Source organism: Bos javanicus, chromosome 8 (genome assembly GCF_032452875.1).
Source record: "Bos javanicus breed banteng chromosome 8, ARS-OSU_banteng_1.0, whole genome shotgun sequence".
In the NCBI taxonomy this organism is placed as follows: Eukaryota; Metazoa; Chordata; class Mammalia; order Artiodactyla; family Bovidae; genus Bos; species Bos javanicus.
In genome coordinates, this window is record NC_083875.1 from 91,881,457 (window position 1) to 91,907,479 (window position 26,023).

The following is a 26,023-nucleotide window of genomic DNA, read 5'->3' on the forward strand; positions in this document are numbered from 1 at the left end:
AATCTGGCCTGCAACTGATAGTTTACCAACTCTATGCTCTAGACTACGACTGTCCAATGGAAATATACTGTAAGCCATATATGTAGTTAAAGTTTTTCTAGCAGCCACAATAAAAAAGTAAAAAGAAACAGATGAAATTCATTTTAATACTGTATTTTAACACATCAAAATTATGATTTCAACATGAAACCAACATAAAAAATTACAAATGAGGCATTCTATATTCTTTTTTCCATACTAAAGTCTTTGAAATTCAGTGTGTATTTTATTTTCACAGCATATCTCAATTCAACATGAGCCACATTTAAATGCTTAGGTTCCAAATAGGAAAAGGAGTACGTCAAGGCTGTATATTGTCACCCTGTTTATTTAACTTATATGCAGAGTACATCATGAGAAACGCTGGCCTGGAAGAAGCACAAGCTGGAATCAAGATTGCCCGGAGAAATATCAATAACCTCAGATATGCAGATGACACCACCCTTGTGCCAGAAAGTGAAGAGGAACTAAAAAGCCTCTTGATGAAAGTGAAAGAGGAGAGTGAAAAAGTTGGCTTAAAGCTCAACATTCAGAAAACTAAGATCATGGCGTCTGGTCCCATCACTTCATGGGAAGTGGATGGGGAAACAGTGTCAGACTTTATTTTTGGAGCTCCAAAATCACTGCAGATGGTGATTGCAGCCATGAAATTAAAAGACGCTTACTCCTTGGAAGGAAAGTTAATGGCCAACCTAGATAGCATATTGAAAAGCAGAGACATTATTTTGCCAACAAAGGTATGTCTAGTCAAGGCTATGGTTTTTCCAGTGGTCATGTATGGATGTGAAAGTTGGACTATGAAGAAAGCTGAGCACTGAAGAATTGATGCTTTCAAACTGTGGTGTTGGAGAAGACTCTTGACAGTCCCTTGGACTGTAAGGAGATCCAATTGATCCATTCTAAAGGAGATCAGTCCTGGGTGTTCATTGGAAGGACTGATGTTAAAGCTGAAACTCCAGTACTTTGGCCACCTCATGTGAAGAGTTGACTCATTGGAAAAGACTCTGATGCTGGGAGGGATTGGGGGCAAGAGGAGAAGGGGACGACAGAGGATGAGATGGCTGGATGGCATCACCGACTTGATGGACATGAGTTTGATTGAACTCTGGGAGTTGGTGATGGACAGGGAGGTCTGGCGTGCTGCGATTCATGGGGTCGCAAAGAGTCGGACACGGCTGAGCGACTGAACTGAACTGAACTGAATAGCCACAGATAGCCAGTGAGCAAGGCACTTCTAGATATGATGATCTTCTTTCAGAACATCAACTGTCCTAAGCTATTGCCCATCTCCTGGCCTTTGCTCACTCAACTCCCTTACCCGAGAACATTCTAATCCCCACACCTTTCCTTGCCTTTTCATATAGATAGCTTTTTCTCACTCTGTAACACAGTCTCCTAGAGGAGCCGTTCCTAGTCTTCATAAACATAGGACTTACTACATAGGTACTCATGTGTTTTGCATTAACAAAATGGGAGTTGTAAATTGGCACAACCTCTGTAGAATTAATTTAGAACTATCTAACAAGACACACTGGGGCCTCCTAGGTGGCACTAGTGGTAAAGAACCTGCCTGCCAATGCAGGAGACATAAGGGACGTGTGTTAGATCCCTGGGTCGGGAAGATCCCCTGGAGGAGGGCATGGCAACCCACTGCAGTATTCTTGCCTGGAGAATCCCATGGACAGAGGAGCCTGGCAGACTATGGTCCATAGGGAAGCAAAGAGTCAGACATGACTGAAGCAACTTTGCATGCACGCATGCAACAAGACACCCTAAAGCTCAGCAATGCAATTTCTAGCATTCTTTCCTAGATATATATTCTCATGTGTGAGGAATGACTTGTAGCACCAAATAGAAGAGCAGAATATTGCCAAGCGCCCATCAATTGAGTGAGTCAAATAAACTATGGTACCTCCAAAGAATGGGATACAGCTACCCATTAAAAGAAGCAAACTCAGGGAGAGACAAAGATGACAACATTTAATGCTCCTGATCTTTCCTCTTCCCATGGACATATTGAATGTACAGCTGCACAAGGAAAATTCCTTCTAAGAGAAATCCAGAACCTAGCCGAGTGACTCCTACATATCAGGCAAATAAAATACCCACATCAAAACAAGCTCTTACCATAAATTCCAACCTGGCACAGTGCCAGTCAACTGGGACGAACACACCCACAACAACCAGCTGGTCCCTGAGTGAAAGATTTGGACCACGTACACAGAGCTCCAACTTTCAAGGCTCCCACTGGATGGACAGGCCCCAAACACCTAGCTCTAAAGACCAATGGGGCACACATCCATTAGACCAACAGGAACAGCAAAGAAAGAAGCAGTTCTTAATGGGTATGTGAGTACTCTCCATTGCTGAACCTCCAGGGCTCAGTGGTGAAAGAAAAGGCCAAAAAATGCTCACCTCCTACTCTTTCCTGGGTAAGGAACTGAACACTTTACAAGCTACTCCCTGAGTGTGTGGCATGTTGCACAGAGCCAGGACATCAGAAAAGAGATTGTTACAGACTTAAGTTTCCTTCATGGATCACAACCTTGTCAGGGCGAAGGGGCTTGCATAACTCAATGTAGCTATGAGCCATGCCATGTAGGGCCACCCAAGACAGACAGGTCATAGTGAAGAGTTCTGACAAAACATGGTCCAAGGAAGGAGGAAATAACAGCCCACTTCAGTACTCTTGGGGCTTTTCTGATGGCTCAGATGGTAAAGAATATGCCTGCAATGCTGGAGACCTAGGTTTGATCCCTGAATCAGGAAGATCCCCTGGAGAGGAAATGACAGCCCACTCCAATATTCTTGCCTGGAGAATTCCATTGACAGAGGAGGAGCTTAGTGGGCTACAGTCCATGGGGTTGCAAAGAGTTCAACACAACTGAGTGACTTTCACTTTCCAGTTCTTACCTGGAGAACTCCAAGGACTGTATGAAAAGGTAAACAGATATGACACTGGAAGATAATCCCCCCAGGTGGGAAGGTGTCCCATATGCTACTCGGGAAGTGCAGAGGGCAGTTACTAAAAGCTCCAGAATGAAGTGACTGGGCCAAAGTGGAAACGACACTCAGTTGTGGATGCGTCTGGTGGAGAAAGTAAAGTCCGATGCCATAAAGAATAATATTGCATAGGAACCTGGAATGTTAGGTCCACGAATCAAGGTAAATTGGAAGTGGTCAAACAGGAGACGGCAAGAATGAACATTGACATCTTAGGAATCAGGGTACAAAAATGGATGGGAATGGGCAAAATTAATTCAGATGACCATTGTATCTACTAATGTGGGCAAGAATCCTTAGAAGAAATGGAGTAGACTTCATACCTATCAAGAGAGGCCAAAGTGCAATATTTGGGTGCAATCTCAAAAACAACAAAATGATCTTGGGTTGTTTCCAAGGCAACCATTCAATATCACAGTAATCCAAGTCTATGACCCAACCATTGATGCTGAAAAAGCTGAAGTTGACCAGTTCTATGAAGACCTATAAGACCTAGCTGCTGCTGCTGCTAAGTTGCTTCAGTTGTGTCTGACTCTGTGAGACCACATAGATGGCAGCCCACCAGGCTCCTCCGTCCATAGGATTCTCTAGGCAAGAATACTGGAGTCGGTTGCCATTTCCTTCTCCATATAAGACCTAGATCTAATACCAAAAAAATGTCCTTTCAATCATAGAGGATTGGAATGCAAAAGTAGGAAGTCAAGAGATACCTGGAATAACAGGCAAGTTTGACTTTGGAGTACAAAATGAAGCAGGGCAAAGCTAACAGTTTTGTCAAGAGAACATGTTGGTCATAGTAAACACCCTTTTCCAACAACACAAGAGACGACTCTACACATGAACATCATCAGATGGTCAATACCAAAAGAAATCAGATTAATTATGCTCTTTGCAGCCAAATATGGAGAAACTCTATGCAGTAAAAACAAGACCAGAGCTGACTGTGGCTTAGATCATGAGTTCCTTATTGCAAAGTTCACACTTAAAATTAATAAACTAGGGAAAACCACTAAGCCATTCAGATATGACCTAAATAAAATCTCTTATGATTATGCAGTAGACATTTCAAATAGATTCAAGGGATTAGATCTGACAGACAGAGTGCCTGAAGAACTATGGATGGAGGCTCACAACATTGCACAGGAGGCAGTGACCAAAACCATCCCAAAGAAAAAGAAATGCAAGAAGGCAAAGTGGTTGTCTGAGAAAGCTTTATAAATAGCTGAGGAAAGAGGAGAACAGGAAGGCAAGGGAGAAAGGGAAAGATATAGCCAACTGAATGCAGAGTTCCAGAGAATAGTAAGGAGAGATAAGATGGGCTTCTGAAAGGAACAATGCAAACAAATGGAGGAAAACAATAGAATGGGACAGACTAGAGATCTCTTCAAGAAAACTGGAGATATCAAGGGAACATTTCACGCAAGGATAGGCACGATAAAGGACAGAAATGGTAAGGATCTAACAGAAGCAGAAGAGATTAAGAAGAGGCAGCAAGAATACACAGAACTATACAAGAAAGGTCTTCATGACCTGGATAACCAAGATGGTGTGGTCACTCACCTAGAGCTGAACATCCTGAAGTGTGAAGTCAAGTGGGCCTTTGGAAGCAATACTACAAAACAAAACAAAACAAAACAGTGAGAGTGATGGAATTCCAGCTAAGCTATTTCAAATCCTAAAAGATGATGCTGTTAAAGTGCTGCACTCAATATGTCAGCAAATTTGGAAAACTCAGCAGTGGTCACAGGACTGGAAAATGTCAGTTTTTGTTCCAATCCCAAAGATGTTGAAACTACCATACAACTGTACTCATTTCACATGCTAGCAAGGTTATACTCAAAATCCTTCAAGCTAGGATTCAGCAGTAAATGAACCCAGAACTTCTAGATGTACAAGCTGGTTTGTGAAGAGACAGAGGAACCAGAGATCAAACTGTCAGTATTCACTGGATCATGGAAAAGGCAAAAGAGTTCCAGAAAAATTCCTACTTCTGCTTCATTGACTACAGTAAAGCCTTTGTATAGATCACAAACAAACAGTGGAAAATTCTTAAAGAGATGGGAGTGCCAGACCACCTTACCTATCTCCTGACAAACCTGTATGTGGGTCAAGAAACAACAGTTAGAACCAGACATGGAACTACTGACTGGTTCAAAATTGAAAAAGGAGTACATCAAGGCTGTATATTGTGACCCTGCTTATTTAACTTCTAGGTTCCTGAAGGGTGGCGGCCAAGAGGAGTTACCCCACGTTCAAGGTCAGGGGCAGCGGCTGAGAGTGCCAGGCTGCGACGGCGCAAGAACAGCCAAGAAGAGCTACCCAAGTCTGAGGTCAGAGGCGGTGGCCAGGAGGAGCTACCCCGCGTCCAAGGTCAGGGTCAGTGGCCGAGAGGAGCTACCCCACGCCCGAGGCCAGGGGTGGAGGCCCAGAGGAGCTACCACACGCCCCTATGCCCGAGGCCAGGGGCGGTGGCTGGGAGGAGCCACCCCACGCCCTGACGCCGGAGGCCAGGGGCAGCAGCCGGAAGAACCAACCCCACGTCCAAGGAGAGGTGGCTGCGCGGGCGCAGGAGGGCCTAGAGGAGCTATCCCACGTTGAAGGTCAGGAAGGGAGGCGGTGAGGAAATACCCCTCATCCAAGGTAAGGAGCAGCGGCTGCACTTTGCTGGAGCAGCCGTGAAGAGATACCCCACACCCAAGGTAAGAGAAAACCAAGTAAGATGGTAGGTGTTGCAAGAGGGCACCAGAGGGCAAACACACTGAAACCATACTCACAGAAAACTAGTCAGTCTAATCACACTAGGACCACAGCCTTGTCTAACTCAATGAAACTAAGCCATGCCTGTGGGGCAACCCAAGAACGGCGGGTCATGGTGGAGAGATCTGACAGAATGTGGTCCACTGGAGAAGGGAATGGCAAACCACTTTAGTATTCTTGCCTTGAGAACCCCATGAACAGTGTGAAAAGGCAAAATGATAGGATACTGAAAGAGAAACTCCCCAGGTCAGTAGGTGCCCAATATGCTACTGGAGATCAGTGGAGAAATAACTCCAGAAAGAATGAAGGGCTGGAGCCAAAGCAAAAACAATACCCAGCTGTGGATATGACTGGTAATAGATGGAAGGTCCGATGCTGTAAAGAGAAATATTGCATAGGAACCTAGAATGTCATGTCCATGAATCAAGGCAAATTGGAAGTGGTCAAACAAGAGATGGCAAGAGTGAACGTCGACATTCTAGGAATTAGCGAACTCAAATGGACTGGAATGGGTGAATTTAACTCAGATGATCATTATATCTACTACTGTGGGCAGGAATCCCTCAGAAGAAATGGAGTAGCCATCATGGTCAACAAGAGTCCGAAATGCAGTACTTGCATGCAATCTCAAAAATGACAGAATGATCTCTGTTCATTTCGAAGGCAAACCATTCAGTATCACAGTAATCCAAGTCTATGCCCCAACCAGTAATGCTGAAGAAGCTGAAGTTGAACGGTTCTATGAAGACCTACAAGACCTTTTAGAACTAACACCGCAAAAAGATGTCCTTTTCATTATAGGGGACTGGAATGCAAAAGTACGAAGTCAAGAAACACCTGGAGTAACAGGCAAATTTGGCCTTGGAATACAGAATGAAGCAGGGCAAAGACTAATAGAGTTTTGCCAAGAAAATGCACTGGTCATAGCAAACACCCTCTTCCAACAACACAAGAGAAGACTCTACACATGGACATCACCAGATGGTCAACACCGAAATCAAATTGATTATATTCTTTGCAGCCAAAGATGAAGAAGCTCTATACAGTCAACAAATGTAGACCGGGAGCTGACTGTGGCTCAGAAGATGAACTCCTTATTGCCAAATTCAGACTTAAATTGAAGAAAGTAGGGAAAACCACTAGACGATTCAGGTATGACCTAAATCAAATCCCTTATGATTATACAGTGGAAGTGAGAAATAGATTTAAGGGCCTAGATCTGATAGATAGAGTGCCTGATGAACTATGGATGGAGGTTCGTGACATTGTACAGGAGACAGGGATCAAGACCATCCCCATGGAAAAGAAATGCAAAAAAGCAAAATGGCTGTCTGGGGAGGCCTTACAAATAGCTGTGAAAAGAAGAGAAGCAAAAAGCAAAGGAGAAAAGGATAGATATAAGCATCTGAATGCAGAGTTCCAAAGAACAGCAAGAAAAGATAAGAAAGCCTTCCTCAGCGATCAATGCAAAGAAATAGAGGAAAACAACAGAATGGGAAAGACTAGAGATCTCTTCAAGAAAATTAGAGAGACCAAGGGACCATTTCATGCAAAGGTGGGCTTGATAAAGGACAGAAATGGTATGGACCTAACAGAAGCAGAAGATATTAAGAAGAGGTGGCAAGAATATACAGAAGAACTGTACAACAAAGATCTTCACGACCCAGATAATCACGATGGTGTGATCACTGACCTAGAGCCAGACATTCTGGAATGTGAAGTCAAGTGGGCCTTAGAAAGCATCACTACGAACAAAGCTAGTGGAGGTGATGGAATTCCAGTTGAGCTATTTCAAATCCTGAAAGATGATGCTGTGAAAGTGCTGCACTCAATATGCCTGCACATTTGGAAAACTCAGCAGTGGCCGCAGGACTGGAAAAGGTCATTTTTCATTACAGTCTCAAAGAAAGGCAATGCCAAAGAATGCTCAAACTACCGCACATTTGCACTCATCTCACATGCTAGTAAAGTAATGCTCAAAATTCTCCAAGCCAGGCTTCAGCAATACATGAACCGTGAACTTCCTGATGTTCAAGCTAGTGTTAGAAAAGGCAGAGGAACCAGAAATCAAATTGCCAACATCCGCTGCATCATGGAAAAAACAAGAGAGTTCCAGAAAAACACCTATTTCTGCTTTATTGACTATGCCAAAGCCTTTGACTGTATGGATCACAATAAACTGTGGAAAATTCTGATCGAGTTGGGAATACCAGACCACCTGACCTGCCTCTTGAGAAACCTGTATGCAGGTCAGGAAGCAACAGTTAGAACTGGACATGGAAAAACAGATTGGTTCCAAATAGGAAAAGGAGTTCATCAAGGCTGTATATTGTCACCCTGCTTATTTAACTTCTATGCAGAGTACATCATGAGAAACACTGGACTGGAAGAAACACAAGCTGGAATCAAGATTGCCGGGAGAAATATCAATAACCACAGATATGCAGATGACACCACCCTTACGGCAGAAAGTGAAGAGGAACTAAAAAGCCTCTTGATGAAGGTGAAAGTGGAGAGTGAAAAAGTTGGCTTAAAGCTCAACATTCAGAAAATGAAGATCATGGCATCCGGTCCCATCACTTCATGGGAAATAGATGGGGAAACAGTGGAAACAGGGTCAGACTTTATTTTTCGGGGCTCCAAAATCACTGCAGATGGTGACTACAGCCATGAAATTAAAAGACGCTTACTCCTTGGAAGGAAAGTTATGACCAACCTAGATAGCATATTGAAAAGCAGAGACATTACTTTGCCAACAAAGTTTCATCTAGTCAAGGCTATGGTTTTTCTTGTGGTCATGTACGGATGTGAGAGTTGGACTGTGAAGAAGGCTGAGTGCTGAAGAATTGATGCTTTTGAACTGTGGTGTTGGAGAAGACTCTTGAGAGTCCATTGGACTGCAAGGAGATCCAACCAGTCCATCCTGAAGGAAATCAGCCCTGGGATTTCTTTGGAAGGAATGATGCTAAAGCTGAAACTCCAGTACTTTGGCCACCTCATGGGAAGAGTTGACTCATTGGAAAAGACTCTGATGCTGGGAGGGATTGGGGGCAGGAAGAGAAGGGGACGACAGAGGATGAGATGGCTGGATGGCATCACTGACTCGATGGATGTGAGTCTGAGTGAACTCCGGCAGTTGGTGACGGACAGGGAGGCCTGGCATGCTGCGATTCATGGGGTCGCAAAGAGCCGGACACGACTGAGTGACTGAACTGAACTGAACTGAATTGCTTCTATTAATAATATCAATGTGTGGTAGAGCAGTGTTTTCACCGCACACTCTTGGGAGATGAAAACCTTAAGCATCACATCTTACAATGTGGAGGTTTCATCTAGTGAAAAAGTCACGTCCAGAAATGCTCCTCAGCCTCACTGGAAATGTCCCTACCAGGTACTTGTGGTGCCAAACTACAAGGAACAGACTATTGGATACATGTGACACACCTAAAGAGAGCATAAAACCCTAACCGGATCTGTACATCATCTATTGACCTGAAAGTAAAGATTTCTCAGAATTGAAGCAGATGACATCTGATGAGACACCTTTCTTAAGATATCTGGGCCAGTCCTGTTGGATGTTTATCGCCAAATTATTGATAATGACACAACACTTCAAATGATCTCTAATGTCAATGATCCTTTTTAAAAATATATATTTTTGGTTTTAGAAAAGGCAGAGCAACCAGAGATCAAATTGCCAACATCTGCTGGATCGAAAAAGTGAGAGAATTCCAGAAAAACATCTGCTTTATTGACTATGCCAAAGCCTTTGACTGTGTGGATCACATTAAAATGTGGAAAATTCTGAAAGAGATGGGAATACCAGACTACCTGACCTGCCTCTTGAGAAACCTGTATGCAAGTCAGGAAGCAACAGTTAGAACTGGACATGGAACAACAGACTGGTTCCAAATAGGAAAAGGAGTCCGTCAAGGCTGTATATTGTCACCCTGCTTATTTAACTTATATGCAGAATACATCATGAGAAACGCTGGGTTGGAGGAAGCACAAGCTGACTCGATGGACGTGGGTTTGGGTGGACTCCAGGAGTTGGTGATGGACAGGGAGGCATGGCATGCTGCGATTCATGGGGTCACAAAGAGTCAGACACGACTGAATGACTGAACTGAACTGATTTGTTTCTGGCTGCATCCAGTCTCAGTTGTTGGTTTGAGGGATTTTTTTTGTTTGTTTCAGTGGGAGGGCTTCTCTCTAGTTGTGATGTGTGGCCTTAGTTGCCCCACGGCACGTGGGATCTTAGTTCCCTGACCAGGGATCACACCCACACCTCCTGCATTGGAAGGTGGTTCTCAACTGCTGGACCACCAGGGAAATCCCTAATGTCTATGATATTGATGACACATGAACTTTAAATGAAAAGTGCCTGAGCTTTCTCCCTCCTACCCCTCCTTGTAACTCACATGTGACCTTAATAATTAGACTCCTAATCTATTCCCTCCAACATGAGACATAATACCTAGAAAAGGTCTTTCCTTACATTGAAGAACAAAATGCCTCTGAAAGTAGAAAACCTGTCACTTGATAAGCAATGCTTTTGGAAACAGATCTTCATCAAAAGGGGGAGATATTAAAAAAAAAATTAATAAATAGAAAACTCAATTAAATAGAGCTCGAGGACCAGAAAGGGAGCTCTCAGGTCCTAGAATGACAACAGAGAGTAACCAGGAAGAAGAAAGACTTCCCTTCTTTCCTGGCAAGGACTCAGCCAACAAAAAGTCATGAGCTCTTGGTTTACTATTGCCTTCCAACATTCTTTTCCCCTCCATAAAAACATTTGCCTTCCCTTGATGTGCAGAAACTTGCACATGACTCACCATGGTTGTAGATCCTGAATTGCAGTTCTCTGCTGATCCCAAATAAACCCATCTTTGCTGGAGAAATAAATGGCAATCTGTTTCAGGTAAACACACCCAAACAGAAATAATTTCTTTTTTTCTTCAAGTTCTAGGGTCCTTTACATGAACTTTCATTCCAGAACATTCATTTGTCACTTTCTACTTTAAACTACATCTATTTGTAGCTACCACTTATTAAGCTCCTGGGCTTCCCTGGTGGCTTAGCGATAAGGAATCCACCTCCTAATGCAGGAGACAAGGGTTCAATTCCTGGGTTGGGAAGATCCCCTGGTAAAGGAAATGGCAACCCGCAAAAGTATTTTTGCCTGGGAAATCTCATGGACAGAGGAGCCTGGTGGGCTACAGTCTATGGGGTCACAAAGAGTTGGACACAACTTAGCAACTAAACAACAACAGTTAAGCTCCTACTACGTGTCCAGGTTCTGGACTAGTCTTACATATATTTCTTCTGACCAAAGAGCAACTCTCAAACATTAATGGAACTAATCTCATTTAAATGGAAAAACAATGCTACCAAGGTGAAAGCAGAGAATTCAAACACAGGAAAAATTTCAAAGCTTAAACTTTTTATATGATGCATGCTATCTTACATGGCTTAATTCACGGCCTGTGATTTACAACCTAGTTGGACTTATAACAAAGGTCCATCTAGTCAAGGCTATGATTTTTCCAGTGGTCAAGTATGGATGTGAGAGTTGGACTGTGAAGAAAGCTGAGAGCCGAAGAATTGATGCTTTTGAACTGTGGTGTTGGAGAAGACTCTTGAGAGTCCCTTGGACTGCAAGGAGATACAACCAGTCCATCCTAAAGGAGATCAGTCCTGGGTGTTCATTGGAAGGACCGATGCTAAAGCTGAAACTCCAACACTTTGGCTACCTCATGCAAAGAGTTGACTCACTGGAAAAGACCCTGATGCTGGGAAAGATTGAGGGCAGGAGGAGAAGGGGATGGCAGAGGATAAGATGGCTGGATGGCATCATCGACTCTATAGACATGGGTTTGGGTGGACTCCAGGAGTTGGTTGATGGACAGGGAGGCCTGGCATGCTGCAATTCACGGGGTCACAGAGAGTTGGACATGACTTAGTGACTGAACTGAACTGATCTGAACTGGACTTATAAACCCCTATTAGTAGACTCAGTTTGATTTATCTTTGATATCCTTCACAGACACAGAACAGGATTCTCTGCACAGAAAAGGTTTAATGTTTGTTAAGCAAATAAAAGACTTCTATAGGGTTTAATTCCTAAGATATAAAATTGGGAGTAGCAAAGAGTCTGGTCATATAATGCGTAGAGATCAACTTACTTGGAAATTCTTGCTGAGCACTTCTTATGGGCACTGTTTTAAGCATCTCATTTATTCTCATAAGAAGCCTATGAGAAGTACTATTATTAAATCCATTTTATATCTGAAAACAATTAAGGAACAATTAACTTGTACCCAAGGTTAGCAAAGCTTTAAATAGGTGGCAAAACTTGAAAAGCAAGCAGACTGTTTACAGAACTCATGTTCTCAACCATTATGCAATATTGTCTCTGCATAGATTGGAAAGCCAAGAAAATCCACTGGAAGATGATTAGAAATGGTACAGACTTTCAGAATGTGTTTGGGAGCAGAATTAGTATGCAAAAATAATATACACTATGATCTGTGTGTATGCTCACTCAGTCATGTCTGACTCTGTGACCCCACGGACTGTAGCCCACCAGGCTTTTCTGTCCATGGAATTTTCCAGGCAAGAATCCTGGAGTGGGTTGCCATTTCTTGCTCCAGGGTATCTTCCCAACTCAGGGATTGAACCCAGGTCTCCAGCATTGCAGGCAGAGTCTCTCTACCATCTGAGCCACCAGGGAAGCTCTGTTTCTTGAATCTTCTGCATTGGCAGGGGATTCTTTTTACCACTGTGCCATCTGGGAAGCCCTATGCTATGTTACACACTACATAATCATATATATATGATTTCACATAATCATATATGCTTTCATATAATCAGACTATTACTAATCAATGGGATAAAACATCTCAGTCAAAATGGTCTAAAAAAGAAACCAGAAATATCTAGAATAAACTTAAAAAAATATGTAGAATATACACTTCTATAAAATCCCACTGAAGGACACTGTAAAAGTCTAATAAATGGATAAAAGTAACATCTTCTCTGCTGAGAACCCTCACTAATAAAAGAGGAGATGGAGGTCTCTTGCTCCAAAATCAATCTCTACATTTAAGATAACATCAATTCAATTTTCTTTGAGAGAGTGAGCCAGTACAGTAAACGGCACTTTTATATAAATTGGTGTGACCTTAGAGAGAAAGTTTGGATGGTATCTACAAAAATTTTATATGTGTATCTCCTTTGACATAGAAATTCTACTTCTAGCAATCTACTCTGCAGAAATGCCAACACATGCTACCAAACATAGACAAGGAATGTTCATAGAAATTTTGCTTGAAAGTAAGAAAGAGAGGGAGAAAGATGGGGAGAGGAATAGATGGAGGACAGGGCATCAAGATGGCTAGACAAACTACAGGAAAGGATAGACAAACTACAGGGAAAGGAAATGGCCAACAACAGGGAACAATGTTTAGATAATTACACATGGGGATGATATGGACACATTAAAAAGAAAAAGAAGGGTTTAAATATACTGACATTTAAAAAGCCTTACCTAAATCCCTGCTGTGGAATGAATGTTTGTGTCCCTCATCCCCAAATTCATAATCAAAATCTGAATACCTGATGTGATGATGTTTGGAGATGGGGTCTTTGGGAGATATTAAGGTCATGCCCCTGGAACTCTTTTACTGGGACTAGTGCCCTTATTAGAAGAGACAGAAGACAGCTTGCTTTCTCTCTCCTCTGCCAGTGAGTACAAATCAGGAAGGCAGCCATCCATAAACCAGGCAAAGGGCCACTTATCAGAACCCAACTACTCTGGCACCCACCCTAATCTCTGACTTCAGACTCCAGAACTGTGGGACATGCATGTTCTGCTTAAGCCGCCCAGTTTATGGTAATTCATTGTATCGAACAAAGCAGTTTGAAAGTCTCTAATTGAAAAATGTAAACTATGTCAGTGCAAATTGTAGAAAAGGGTACATGGTATGATCATTTTATTTTTAATGTGGAGTATAATTTAGTGAAGGAGAGATGAAGGTATGAGGGATGGAGGGTTCCACTCTTGCTTTCTACCCTTCTGAAAGCACATGCATTACTTCTATGATCATAGTTAAAAGTTTAATTCAACCAATACTGAGTCTTGTACCAGGCACTGGGGTAGTGAATGTGCCACTCAGGGGACTTACTCTCAGGACCCTAATTATCAAAGCTCCTATAGGAATCCAAAGATGATTTGTTCCTTTTGGTGGAGCAGAGACAGGACGGATAATTTGACCAAAGTGTGGGGGTTCCCATGTGGCTTGGTGGTAAAGAACTCTCCTGACAATGCAGGAAATGCAGGAGACTTGAATTTAATGCCTGGGTAGGGAAGATGCCCTGGAGGAGGAAATGGCAACCCACTCCAGTATTCTTGCTTGGGAAATTCCATGAACAGAAGAGCCTGGCGGGCTACAGTCTGTTAGGTAGGTAGGGAAAAGGAGTCCAAAATGGTGGTGGCTAAAAGACAAGGAAGGTCCGAGGACCAGAATGAAGACTTCAGGCAGAACAAACAGAACAAACAGCACTCCTGGCTAAGCCCAATTTGCATAGGGCAGGCCCAGGTGGAGGAAAAAACATATAAAAGGAGGAGCCAAAGCGCTCTCTCTCGGACTCTCTCTCCCGCGTGCGTGCGCTCTTTTCTCTCTCTCTCTTTCTCTCTCTCACTCTCCTGCTATCTTCTAAATAAAATAGAGCTGTAACACTGATTTGCCTAAGAACTGTAGCACGGTTTGTCCAAGACCTGAGAGCTGTGACGTGCCGAGGGCTTTAATGTCCGTTGCTCCAAATCTTTGTTGTGACGAGACAAAGAACCGAGGAACATACACTCGCGTGACATCTATGGTGCCGTGACTCGGATTTAACCTGGCTGAAACAACCTCTACGTGGAAGAGGCCAAGCACAACAGGAGCCCAGCTCAGCGAAGCTCCCGTGCTAGAAGCGGAAGGTGAAGAAACCCAGCGCAGGGGAAGCCCCATCGTGCTGGAAACCAGGACAGCGAAAAACAAACTCAGCAGAAAGCTCACACGGCCCAGTCTCAGATTCCAGAAGACCTCCGGTTAAGGTAAGAGGTCCTCGCTCCTATGGCTGGAGGGACCTTTACAATCTCTCATTTCTTGTTTCCTCGAACCTCCCGCGAACAGGCGGGCAGCAGGGGCACAATTGAGGGACTCTGGAGAGCCTACTCCTCAGCATGTCCCAAAGGCGCTATCTGCTGAGCCCCAGTAGCTGTTACCCAAGCTGGTGGGGGTTCTTCTGTCCTTTCTCTTCTCTGTGCCAAAGATTAGACCAATGAAACTGTGAGCACCGGTCAGATATTTAGCAAATTTTCCAGCGGGCTATGAAGGGGATTCCTTGGCATGTTTTTCCCACTGCTTTTTCCTCCTGTCCTTCAGCTCTCTCCCGGGACTCAAGCCCGGCCAAAACTAGTGAAACTCAGGCTCTGATGTCTCATTGCAAAAATTCATTGAGAGACAAAGCGATAAGAGGTAGATTTGTTAGGATCCAGAGAGAAGCCACTCTTCAGGGTGTGAACCATTGCCGAGGGCAAGGGCTGCGGCCATGGAATTAGGCCTGGCTAGGTTTTGTGAGGGGGTGGAATTCATATGCTAATGAGTGAGAGGATCATCCCAGCCTTTGGGGAACCACCCACTTCTCCCTCTTCTGACCTTGTGCCTTGGAGATGTCTTGCCACCGCTGGGTGTGTCTGTTGGCTTATAGATTGGGGATTAAGGTTTACTTGAATTTGATTTGTCATCTTGGACCCAATTGATTTTAATTGGTTTACATTATACCCTTGTGCTATGTCATTCTTTCAAAGGTTGTGCTCTGCCCCCTTCCCTCCTGTTTCATGCTCTTTTCCTGAGCCCCATCCAGGCCCACAAGGTTTCTCTAGAGAGACAACCAGAAAATAGTTGGCCTTGGAAGGGAAATACTCTATAATATCCAACCCCCTAATTCTACCCAGCACTGGTCACACTGGAGATCTTGGGGACGCCCAAACTCCAGTCCGGGGGATCCCAGGAGGTCATCACGCCTTGACCTGCCTAGGGATCAGTCTTCGAAAGGTTGTCACGCCTCAACCTGTTCGGGGATCCTTTAGTCCCAGGGGTCCCAGGAGGTCGTCACACCTCGACCTGCCCAGGGACCCAATTCTCGGGAGGCCGTCACGCCTCGACCTGCCCGGGGATTTGATCTCTAGGAGGCTGTCACACCTCAGTCTGCCTGGGGATCTGCACCCTGACCCGGGGATGCCTGGCTCTCAGGTTGCAACAGTTCTGGGTAAGATGAACTTATATCATATCTATTCCTGTCCACGGTGGGCAAACTAGCAATGAGTTACAAATCTCTTAATTCTACCCAGCATTGGTCACACTGGAGATCTTGGGGACGCCCAAACTCCAGTCCGGGGGGTCCCAGGAGGTCATCACGCCTTGACCTGCCTAGGGATCCGTCTTCGAGAGGTTGTCACGCCTCAACCTGCTCGGGGATCCTCTAGTCCCAGGGGTCTCAGGAGGTCATCACGCCTCGACCTGCCCAGGGACCCAATTCTCGGGAGGCCGTCACGCCTTGACCTGCCCGGGGATTCGATCTCTAGGAGGCTGTCATGCCTCAGCCTGCCCGGGGATCTGCACCCTGACCCAGGGACGCCTGGCTTTCAGGTTGCAACCGTTCTGGGTAGGATAAGCTTCAGAAAGACTCACCTCTAAGGAAGTCTACCTATGGAAACATAAAGAAGCCTATTACTTGTGGGACTGTGCCCAGGTCTCAGCAATAACTCAGGAGCCCAATGAGAACCCCATTGCCTTTCTGGAGAGGCTAAAAGAGGCACTCCAAAAGTTTACCAACCTGGACTTAGACTCTTACAAGAGACGGGTGATTTTAAAGAACAAATTCTTGTCCCAATGTGCATCAGATATCAGAATTAAGTTACAGCAGCTACAACAGCGGGACCCTGCTGCCTCTTTAGATGAGATGGTCCAGACAGCCACCAATACCTTTTATAACAGGGAACAGGAGAAGGAGGCCAAGGCCCAGGAGGAGGAGAGAAAGAAAGAGACAAGGCATGCCCAGATGCTGGCCGCCCTCCAGAGAAGCCCTATGGCACACCCCGAGTCCTTGAGGGACAAGGCACGAGACAGATGCCTGATCTGTAGACAGGTGGGGCATTGGGCCAAAGAGTGTCCAAATCGTGACAAGTCTCCTAGAACGGCTTGCCACAAATGCCATCAACTGGGACATTGGGCGGCACTCTGCCCTTGGGACCCAAGAGCCTCAAGGTCAAGCGCCAAGCCTACCCTCACGATGGTTCAAGAGGACTGAAGCGGCCCGCTCCAGCCAGCCCGCCTGTCACAGATAACCATCATGGGGCTGGAGCCAAGGGTGCAACTAGATGTAGCAGGTAGGTCCGAGAATCTCTTGGTTGACACAGGGGCTACCTACTCTGTCTTGATCTCCTACTCCGGAGCCTTCTCCTCCCAAACCTGTACCATTTTGGGTGCTACAGGAAAAGCAACTACTAAAAGATTCACCCGAGCACTTCTTTGTTGCTGGGATGGACAAATATTTTCCCACCAGTTTCTGGTGGTCCCTGAGTGTCCTATCCCCTTATTGGGAAGAGATATACTCACTAAACTGGGGACCACCCTTGTGATGGGAAGTTTTTCAGCCCCTAGAGCTCTACAGCTCCTGGTTACTACTGAAGAACCCATTACACCTGCAATAGAGAGGGACCAAAAACTATGGGAAGACAAAATTAACCCCCAGGTGTGGAACCAGGGGATTCCTGGACGAGCCCACCAAGCTGAACCGGTCATCATTGTCCTCCGAGATCCCACTCGGTTTCCTAACCAGAAACAATATCCTCTCAAAAGAAAGGCTCGGGAGGGACTACAGCCTTTAATAAATAAATTCCTTGCTTGTGGGCTACTGGTCCCTACCAGTTCGCCATGTAACACCCCAACCCTTTCAGTAAAGAAAAAAGACGGAACCTGGCAAATGGTTCAAGATCTCCGGATCATAAATGAAGCTGTAGTTCCCCTCCATCCCACAGTACCCAATCCCTATGTAATCTTGGGAGAAATCCCACCCAGTGCCAAATGGTTTACTGTCTTGGATCTCAAAGATGCATTTTTTTTTACATACCACTGGCTAAAGAATCCCAATACCTTTTTGCCTTTGAGTGGGAGGCCCCAGGAGAAAAACACCAACAGATGACTTGGACAGTATTACCTCAGGGTTTCAGAGATAGCCCCCACCTGTTTGGACAGGCCCTTAGCCGGGATCTCCTAGATCTGGACCTGGGACCTAATGGGAAAATATTACAATACGTAGATGACCTACTAATCTGCTCTCCAGATGAGAAAAGCGCCCAACAACATGCAATTCAGGTTCTAAACTTCTTGGCAGAAAGGGGATATAAAGTCTCCCATGCTAAAGCACAGATGGTCGAGACAAAGGTCACTTACCTGGGAGTTCAGATTACACACGGGTCCAGGAGGCTATCCTCTGATCGGGTACAAGGAATTCTGCAGTTGCCCTCCCCCAAGACTCGAAAACAATTGCGAGCTTTCCTGGGGCTAACTGGTTATTGTAGAATCTGGATACCTAATTATGGTCTAATTGCCCAGCCCTTATATGAAAGCTTAAAGGGACGAGATGATTCAATCCCACTGACGTTGGGAACTCCTCAAAAGGAGGCAGAGGCTACACTAAAACAGGCCTTAATTCAGGCACCTGCCTTGAGACCCAGAAAAAGCATTCCAACTTTATGTATATGAAAGAGAGGGAATAGCCTTGGGAGTGTTAACTCAAAGGTTGGGATCTGAGCCCCAGCCTGTAGCTTACTTATCCAAGAGGCTCGATCCAACTTCCCGAGGTTGGCCCCCCTGCCTTCGAAATCTTGCAGCTATTGCAATCATGATAGAAGATGCTTTAAAACTCTCCTTTGGGGGCAAACTAACTATTTTTACCAGCCACCAAGTAAAACAACTCCTAAATGGGAGGGGCCACTTATGGACGTCTGATCAAAGAATCCTCAGATATCAAGTAATGATGATGGAAAGTCCAGGCCTCACTATATCCCCTTGTGAGGTTCTTAACCCAGCCCCCCTCCTCCCTACCCCCGAGGGCTCTCTCCCCTTTCACTCTTGTCTAGAAACCTTGGACCACTGGACAAAACCCCAAGAGGGATTTTCAGAAGATCCTCTGACCAATCCTGAGGAAATCTGGTACACTGATGGAAGCAGCTTTGTCTTGGATGGAAAAAGAAGAGCCGGGTATGCAGTGGTCTCCAATTTTGAGACCATAGAGGCTAAGCCTCTGCCACCAGGTACTTCAGCCCAATTAGCTGAGCTCATAGCCCTGACTCGAGCTTTAGAGCTGGGAAAAAGAAAAAGAATAGCCATTTACACTGACTCCAAGTATGCCTTTCTGGTGCTACATGCACCTGCGGCTGTTTGGAAAGAAAGGGGCCACTTGACCACCCGAGGGTCCCCAATCAAATATGGTGATCAGATTCTTCAACTCTTGCAGTCCATCTGCCCACTGAGGTTTCAGTCTCCCACTGTAAAGGACACCAAAAAGCAAACATGGAAGTGGCACGAGGGAACCAAGCAGCTGATCAGGCAGCTAGGAGAGCAGCATTACAGAACCATGACCTAATAGGGATTGCCACCTTAGTTCCACAGACTAATTTGCCAGAAACTCCTTCATATACTGAAGGTGAGACTCTTAAAGCTAAGAGCAAGGGCTTTCAAGAAGATCATATGGGGTGGTTCCAAAAGGAGGGACTCCTTTTTCTGCCTGGAAACCTCCAATGGAAGTTGGTTAACTCCTTACATGTCACTACTCATTTAGGAGAAAAGGCCCTCCAAAGATTACTAGAAAGGTCCTTCAGAGGAACAGGCCTCCAAACAACTATAAGACAGGTGGTCTCCTCTTGTCCCACTTGCCAATTAAACAACCCTCAAGGAGCTCGAAGACCCCAGCTGGCCCAGCCCGTCCAGCGACGTGGGGCCTATCCAGGAGAGGACTGGCAGATGGACTTCACCCAGATGCCAATTTCTCAAGGGTATAAATACCTATTTGTCATGATAGATAGATTCACAGGATGGATTGAAGGCTTTCCCACCCGGACTGAGAAGGCTAAGGAGGTGGTAAAAAAACTGCTCCATGAAATCATTCCAAGATTTGGTCTGCCCAGGTCATTACAGAGTGACAATGGGACATCACTTACTTCTAAGGTCACAGAAGGGGTCTCGAAAACATTGGGCATTACTTATTATCTCCATTGTGCCTGGAGGCCTCAATCTTCAGGAAAAGTAGAAAGAGCCAATCAATTATTAAAATCAGCGATAAAAAAGATAACCCAGGAGACCTCCCTGGGATGGAAGGAGGCTTTACCAATAGCTCTCCTCTGCACCCACATTGCCCCTAAGGAACAGGTTGGTCTTAGTCCTTATGAGATGCTATATGGGAGACCTTTTGTTTATGTCAATGACCTCTTCCTAGATCCAGAGGTTCAGACCCTCCAGTCTTATACCATGGCCATTGGGCAATTCCAACAGGATATACGCTTGTGGGGTATGAACCAGGACCCAAAACACTCTAAAGAGTCACCACTATATGCTCCAGGAACTCAAGTCCTAATTAAAGTCTGGAAAGGTGGGTCCCCAAAGGCTCAACTCCATCCCACATGGAAGGGCCCCTACCCTGTAATACTTTCTACCCCCACAGCAGTCAAGGTACCAGGACATGACTCCTGGATTCACTACTCACGAGTCAAGCCATGGAAGAAAACAGAAGAGGACACTCAATACACCTGTGAGCCCCTGGGAGATCTCAGATACCTATTCAGAACTACCAATGAGTGCCATTCTAATGAACACCCCCCAAACCTGGTTTCTGGGGATAAGATTTCTCAGGATAACTCTAAGGAGCCAACACAGCTTGACAGAGACTGTACTCCAAGACAGACAGGAGATAGATCTTCTGATCCCTGAACAAGGAGGGACTTGAGCTATCCTGGCAATGTGAATTTAAAATTGACCAATGTCCCTACTAGTCCTTGTTATGCTATATTGATGATGCTTATGATTATTCCATGTACTGTCAATTGTCTAACCTGTTTTGTCTCTGCCCAGGTCAACCAGCTACAACATGCAGTGCCAGTTCAACAAAGATATAAAACTACAGCTGACCATGGAAAATATCACACACCCTCGGACACCGCTATAAGGACTCTGAGGCTTGAGACTAGCAAGAGGGGGAGGCCCAATACCCCTCGCCGCCCCAGTTCAGTAGGAAGTAGCCAGAAAGACCTCAACGCCCCTATTCCCAAAGAATTGGGCCTCCCATCTCTTGAGGGGGGAATGTTAGGTAGGTAGAATAGGGAAAAGGAGTCCAAAATGGCGGTGGCTAAAAGACAAGGAAGGTCCGAGGACCAGAGTGAAGACTTCAGGCAGAACAAACAGAACAAACAGCACTCCTGGCTAAGCCCAATTTGCATAGGGCAGGCCCAGGTGGAGGAAAAAAACATATAAAAGGAGGAGCCAAAGCGCTCTCTCTCGGACTCTCTCTCCCACGTGCGTGTGCTCTTTTCTCTCTCTCTCTCTCTCACTCTCCTGCTATCTTCTAAATAAAATAGAGCTGTAACACTGATTTGCCTAAGAACTGTAGCACGGTTTGTCCAAGACCTGAGAGCTGTGACATGCCGAGGGCTTTAATGTCCGTTGCTCCAAATCTTTGTTGTGACGAGACAAAGAACCGAGGAACATACACTCGCGTGACAAGTCCATAGAGTTGAAAAGAGCTGGACACAACTGAGCGATGGAGCATTCATGCAAACTATATCTTAATAAAACTGATTTTTTTAAAAAGCCAGGTGGATGATACTGGGTCACAACAAAGATATTAAATTTGTTATAAAACGAGTAATTAAAATAACATGGCCCTGGCACGGAAATATACCAATGCTAATGCTATGCTAAGTCACTTCAGTCGTGTCCGACTCTGTGTGACCCCATAGACGGCAGCCCACCAGGCTCTGCCATCCCTGGGATTCTCCAGGCAAGAATACTGGAGTGGGTTGCCATTTACTTCTCCAAAGCATGAAAGAGAAAAGTGAAAGTGAAGTCATGTCCGACTCTTTGTGACCCCATGGACTGCAGCCTACCAGGCTCCTCTGTCTATGGATTTTCCAGGCAAGAGTACTCAAGTGGGGTGCCATTGCCTTCTCTGGAAATATACCAATAGACACATGCAAAAATCTGCAGACATAAATATATAATAATTTAATGTACCATAATTGTAGCAGTCCAAATCAGGCATAAAAAATGAACTTAGCTTTGCAGCAACTGGCTACCATTTACAAAAAGTAATTAGCTCTCCACTTTACATCTTAAATTAGAATAAATGACACATTAAAATTTTTCAACAAAAGCTTAAAAATACCTGAAGAAAATATAGGTGAATATTTATACAAACTCGAGTTAGGAAAGGCCTTTCTCAGCAAGACTCTCAAGCAGAACCAAAAAGAAAAAGAATAGGACTGAATGGCCAAAGATGAAAAGCTGACCCCCCAAACAAACAAACAAAAAAACATGTTGATGTATGGCAGAAACCAACACAATATTGTAATTATCTTTTAATTAAAAATAAAACTTAAAAAATTAGGCAAAAGACTGTGCAACACAGATGACAGAATTACTATCAGTACTTTAATGTGTAATATACAACAAGCACTTAAAACTCATGAACAGAAAGACACTCTGACTGAAAGAGGTAAGAGAATTAATAGTTCACTCACACAAATGCAAAAGGCCAATACAGAGAGGAAAAAGCTGATTACCTCTGGATAATCAGACATACAAATTGAAATAATTTTTTTTTGCCCACCTTACTGGTTTAAATGTGTGCATGCAGAGAAATTTTTAAGATACCTAGGAAAACAACAATCTAGGAGATGAAGTTTTAAGTTATTTTCTTCTTTACATTTTTCTGTTTCTTGAATGTTTTGTAATAAGCTTATCCTTTTAAAAAAATTCGAATTTTAATAACGTTAAACAAACATGGTCTTATCTTCTCACCTAAAATATCTGGTGCCGGGCACTCTAGAAATGCATTCCTAAAAGCCAAATTCCCCTTAGAAGGTTTAGTTCTCTAGGGGAAACGCGCGCACGCCTACGCGCGCACACAAACGCCTGCAGGTTTTTGCTAATGGTCCGCATAGTGAGATCATCACTGGATCCGCCCTTGTGTCCCTTCACCTCCAGGGAGAACAAGAGACTAGCAGGGGCTGGCGGGGTTACACCCACCCTCCAATTCTCACCCTGGATACTGCGGGCGCAGTGCGGCAACTGGCAACTCCCGTACACAGAGACCAGGAAAAGGGCGAGGCGAGGCGGGGTGGTCCTAACTATCCCTCAAGGAAAGAGAATGGCAGCGGAGGACCAGTCTCGGATTTAGCGCCTGCCACCGACCGTGGGCAGTCCCCGCGGCGCTCCGGTCTCAGTTTCCCTACCCGTAGGAGGATACTAACAGTCTAAATCGCGGCGTTGCCTACCGGGCGTCCTGTCTTTCCCGGAGCTGGGAAGGACGCCTTCCTCTGCCCCGTTGACCTTCCTCGGTCTCGGGGCTGCGAGGTCGCCTGCAGAAACCCAACGCCGCAGCAGGGCGTTTGTCCGTGCTCTGGGCTGGCCCGAGGCGCGGGCAGATATAGCCGCGAGCGGGCGGCCATTAGGCGATCCACCCTTAGGGTGCTGGGCCCAGCCAGGCTAGGCAAGCAGCGGAATCTTACCTGGACTCGTACATGCCCGGCTCGCGCCTTTCCGTCGGCCTAGCGGCGCCAAGGCAACAGGCGAGGGGTAGGGAGGCGTCCTTGCTGCGACACGCAGTCATCCCTGCGCGGATGCCGGCCCAGGCCGTGCGGGGGACGCCCTTCTGCGGTCTCCACATTCCTCCCGCAGGAAGCAGCCGGCCCCATGAGCGGGGCCGCACTGAAGCAGCCCGCCAAAGCGCACCGCCGGGGGCACAGGCCTTCCCAGGCTCGCCAGCCCCTGCAACTGCTCTCCGCGCGCCGGCTGCAGCAACCCTAATCCATTTCCCCTCGCTCTGGAGACATCTCCCGGGTGGGCGCTCTGGTCATGATGCCAAAGGGGCAGAGCAGACCGTTCGCAGCGGGAACCTACCGGGTGAGAGCGGTCAGCTCGGTTCTCTGAGCACGCTGACGGCCACTGCCGAAGTCGCCTAGGCTGTCTGGCTCATGACCACGGAGGAGCCATCGCTGGACCTTGAGGCCTCGGAGGAGCGGCCGCCGCAGGATTTGGACGCGCGCGGAAGCCTCACCTCCCACGGCGCAGCTCTGGCGCGGTCCCCTCGCTCTGGCAGGCCATGTGACCTGCGAGCTGGGGAGCGACCGCAGCCCCCAAAAGCCAGCTTGAGGAAAAAAGGACGGCAAAAGGCGCCAACTGATGGGCAGAAAGGGAAAAGCAGGCTCCGCTCAAAGGAGGTTGAAATGCTGGGATTAAGTATCTGCACGGTTCACAGTCCCAGCTGGCCATTAAACGTGTTCTCTGTGGGAGATTGGTTTTTGCCAATAATAAAAATAATAGCGGACACCGCTTCCACCCCTAATCCCCACCGTACCCCCGTTATGCCAAAGACGCTCTATGAAAACTCCTCTTTCACTTTACTCCCGTACTTTGAGACTATTAGCCCAATTTTCTGTTTTATTGACTATGCCAAAGGCTTTGACTGTGTGGATCACAATAAACTGTGGAAAATTCTGAAAGAGACTGGAATACCAGACCACCTGACCTGCCTCTTGAGAAACAGGTATGCAGGTCAGGAAGCAACAGTTAGAACTGGACATGGAACAACAGACTGGTTCCAAATAGGAAAAGGAGTACGTCAAGGCTGTATATTGTCACCCTGTTTATTTAACTTATATGCAGAGTACATCATGAGAAACGCCGGGCTGGAAGAAGCATAAACTGGAATCAAGATTGCCGGGAGAAATATCAATGACCTCAGATATGCAGATGACACCACCCTTATGGCAGAAAGTGAAGAGGAACTCAAAAGCCTCTTGATGAAAGTGAAAGAGGAGAGTGAAAAAGTTGGCTTAAAGCTCAACATTCAGAAAACGAAGATCATGGCATCTGGTCGCATTACTTCATGGGAAATAGATGGGGAAACAGTGGAAACGGTGTCAGACTTTATTTTGGGGGGCTCCAAAATCACTGCAGATGGTAACTGCAGCCATGAAATTAAAAGATGCTTACTCCTTGGAAGGAAAGTTATGACCAACCTAGATAGCATATTCAAAATCAGAGACATTACTTTGCCAACAAAGGTCCATCTAGTCAAGGCTGTGGTTTTTCCAGTGGTCATGTATGGATGTGAGAGTTGGACTGTGAAGAAAGCTGAGCGCCGAAGAATTGATGCTTTTGAACTGTGGTGTTGGAGAAGACTCTTGAGAGTCCCTTGGACTGCAAGGAGATCCAACCAGTCCATTCTAAAGGAGATCAGCCCTGGGTGTTCATTGGAAGGAATGATGCTAAAGCTGAAACTCCAGTACTTTGGCCACCTCATGCAAAGAGTTGACTCCTTGGAAAGGACTCTGACGCTGGGAGGGATTGGGGGCAGGAGGAGAAGGGGATGACAGAGGATGAGATGGCTGGATGGCATCACTGACTTGATGGACGTGAGTCTGGGTGAACTCCGGGAGTTGGTGATGGACAGGGAGGCCTGGCGTGCTGTGGTTCATGGGGTCGCAAAGAGTCGGACACGACTGAGCGACTGAACTGAACTAGCCCAATTTGCAAATGATGAAAGAAAATTTGAGAAGTAACTTACCAAATGCAATACTCTAAAAGCCAGAATATTTTTTCATTAACAACAAAAACCGAGAAAGGTTTGCTGTAATCAAATTACCCATCCATGAAAGCCTCAAGGCTTTCATGCATTGAGATCATTGCTGAGCTTCACCTCTTGAAAATCATTTACTCCATAGGCTACAAAAGTTTAATAAAAGATGGTATACATAACTAGGTGATAGCTGAATACAACTTAGTGTTTACTGTGAAGGCAGGAAGTGTTCATAGGGTATATCATAAATGCTAATTTAAATGGTATTGAAGATGTGATCTGTCATAATTTTGTAACTTTTGTTTCATTCATGTATCAA

General features: G+C 45.5%; 2 protein-coding genes across 7 annotated transcripts in view; both read right to left on the bottom strand.

Moving 5' to 3' along the window:
- ALDOB (aldolase, fructose-bisphosphate B) overlaps window positions 1-24,107 on the bottom strand; it is an 88,834-nt gene extending 64,727 nt beyond the window's left edge. The window contains exon 1 of one of the 2 annotated variants that reach the window (XM_061426370.1): window positions 24,024-24,107. Coding sequence is in view for 1 of the 2 variants with exons in the window: in XM_061426368.1 (XP_061282352.1) it covers window positions 23,633-23,790 (158 nt within the window). In the remaining variant the exon portion in view is untranslated. Of the gene's footprint in view, window positions 1-23,632 lie in introns of both variants that reach the window. The other variant, XM_061426368.1, reaches the window with a different exon arrangement.
- The window catches only part of PGAP4 (post-GPI attachment to proteins GalNAc transferase 4), a 48,798-nt gene extending 24,687 nt beyond the window's left edge, over window positions 1-24,111 (bottom strand). For 2 of the 5 annotated variants that reach the window (XR_009738191.1, XM_061426374.1), the window contains exon 1: window positions 4,603-4,654. The gene's annotated coding sequence lies outside the window, so the exon portion shown is untranslated. Of the gene's footprint in view, window positions 1-4,602; window positions 4,655-23,632; window positions 23,720-24,023 lie in introns of those variants that run through there. The other 3 variants (XR_009738189.1, XR_009738190.1, XM_061426375.1) reach the window with 3 other exon arrangements.
- Between the last annotated feature and the right edge of the window lie 1,912 nt (window positions 24,112-26,023).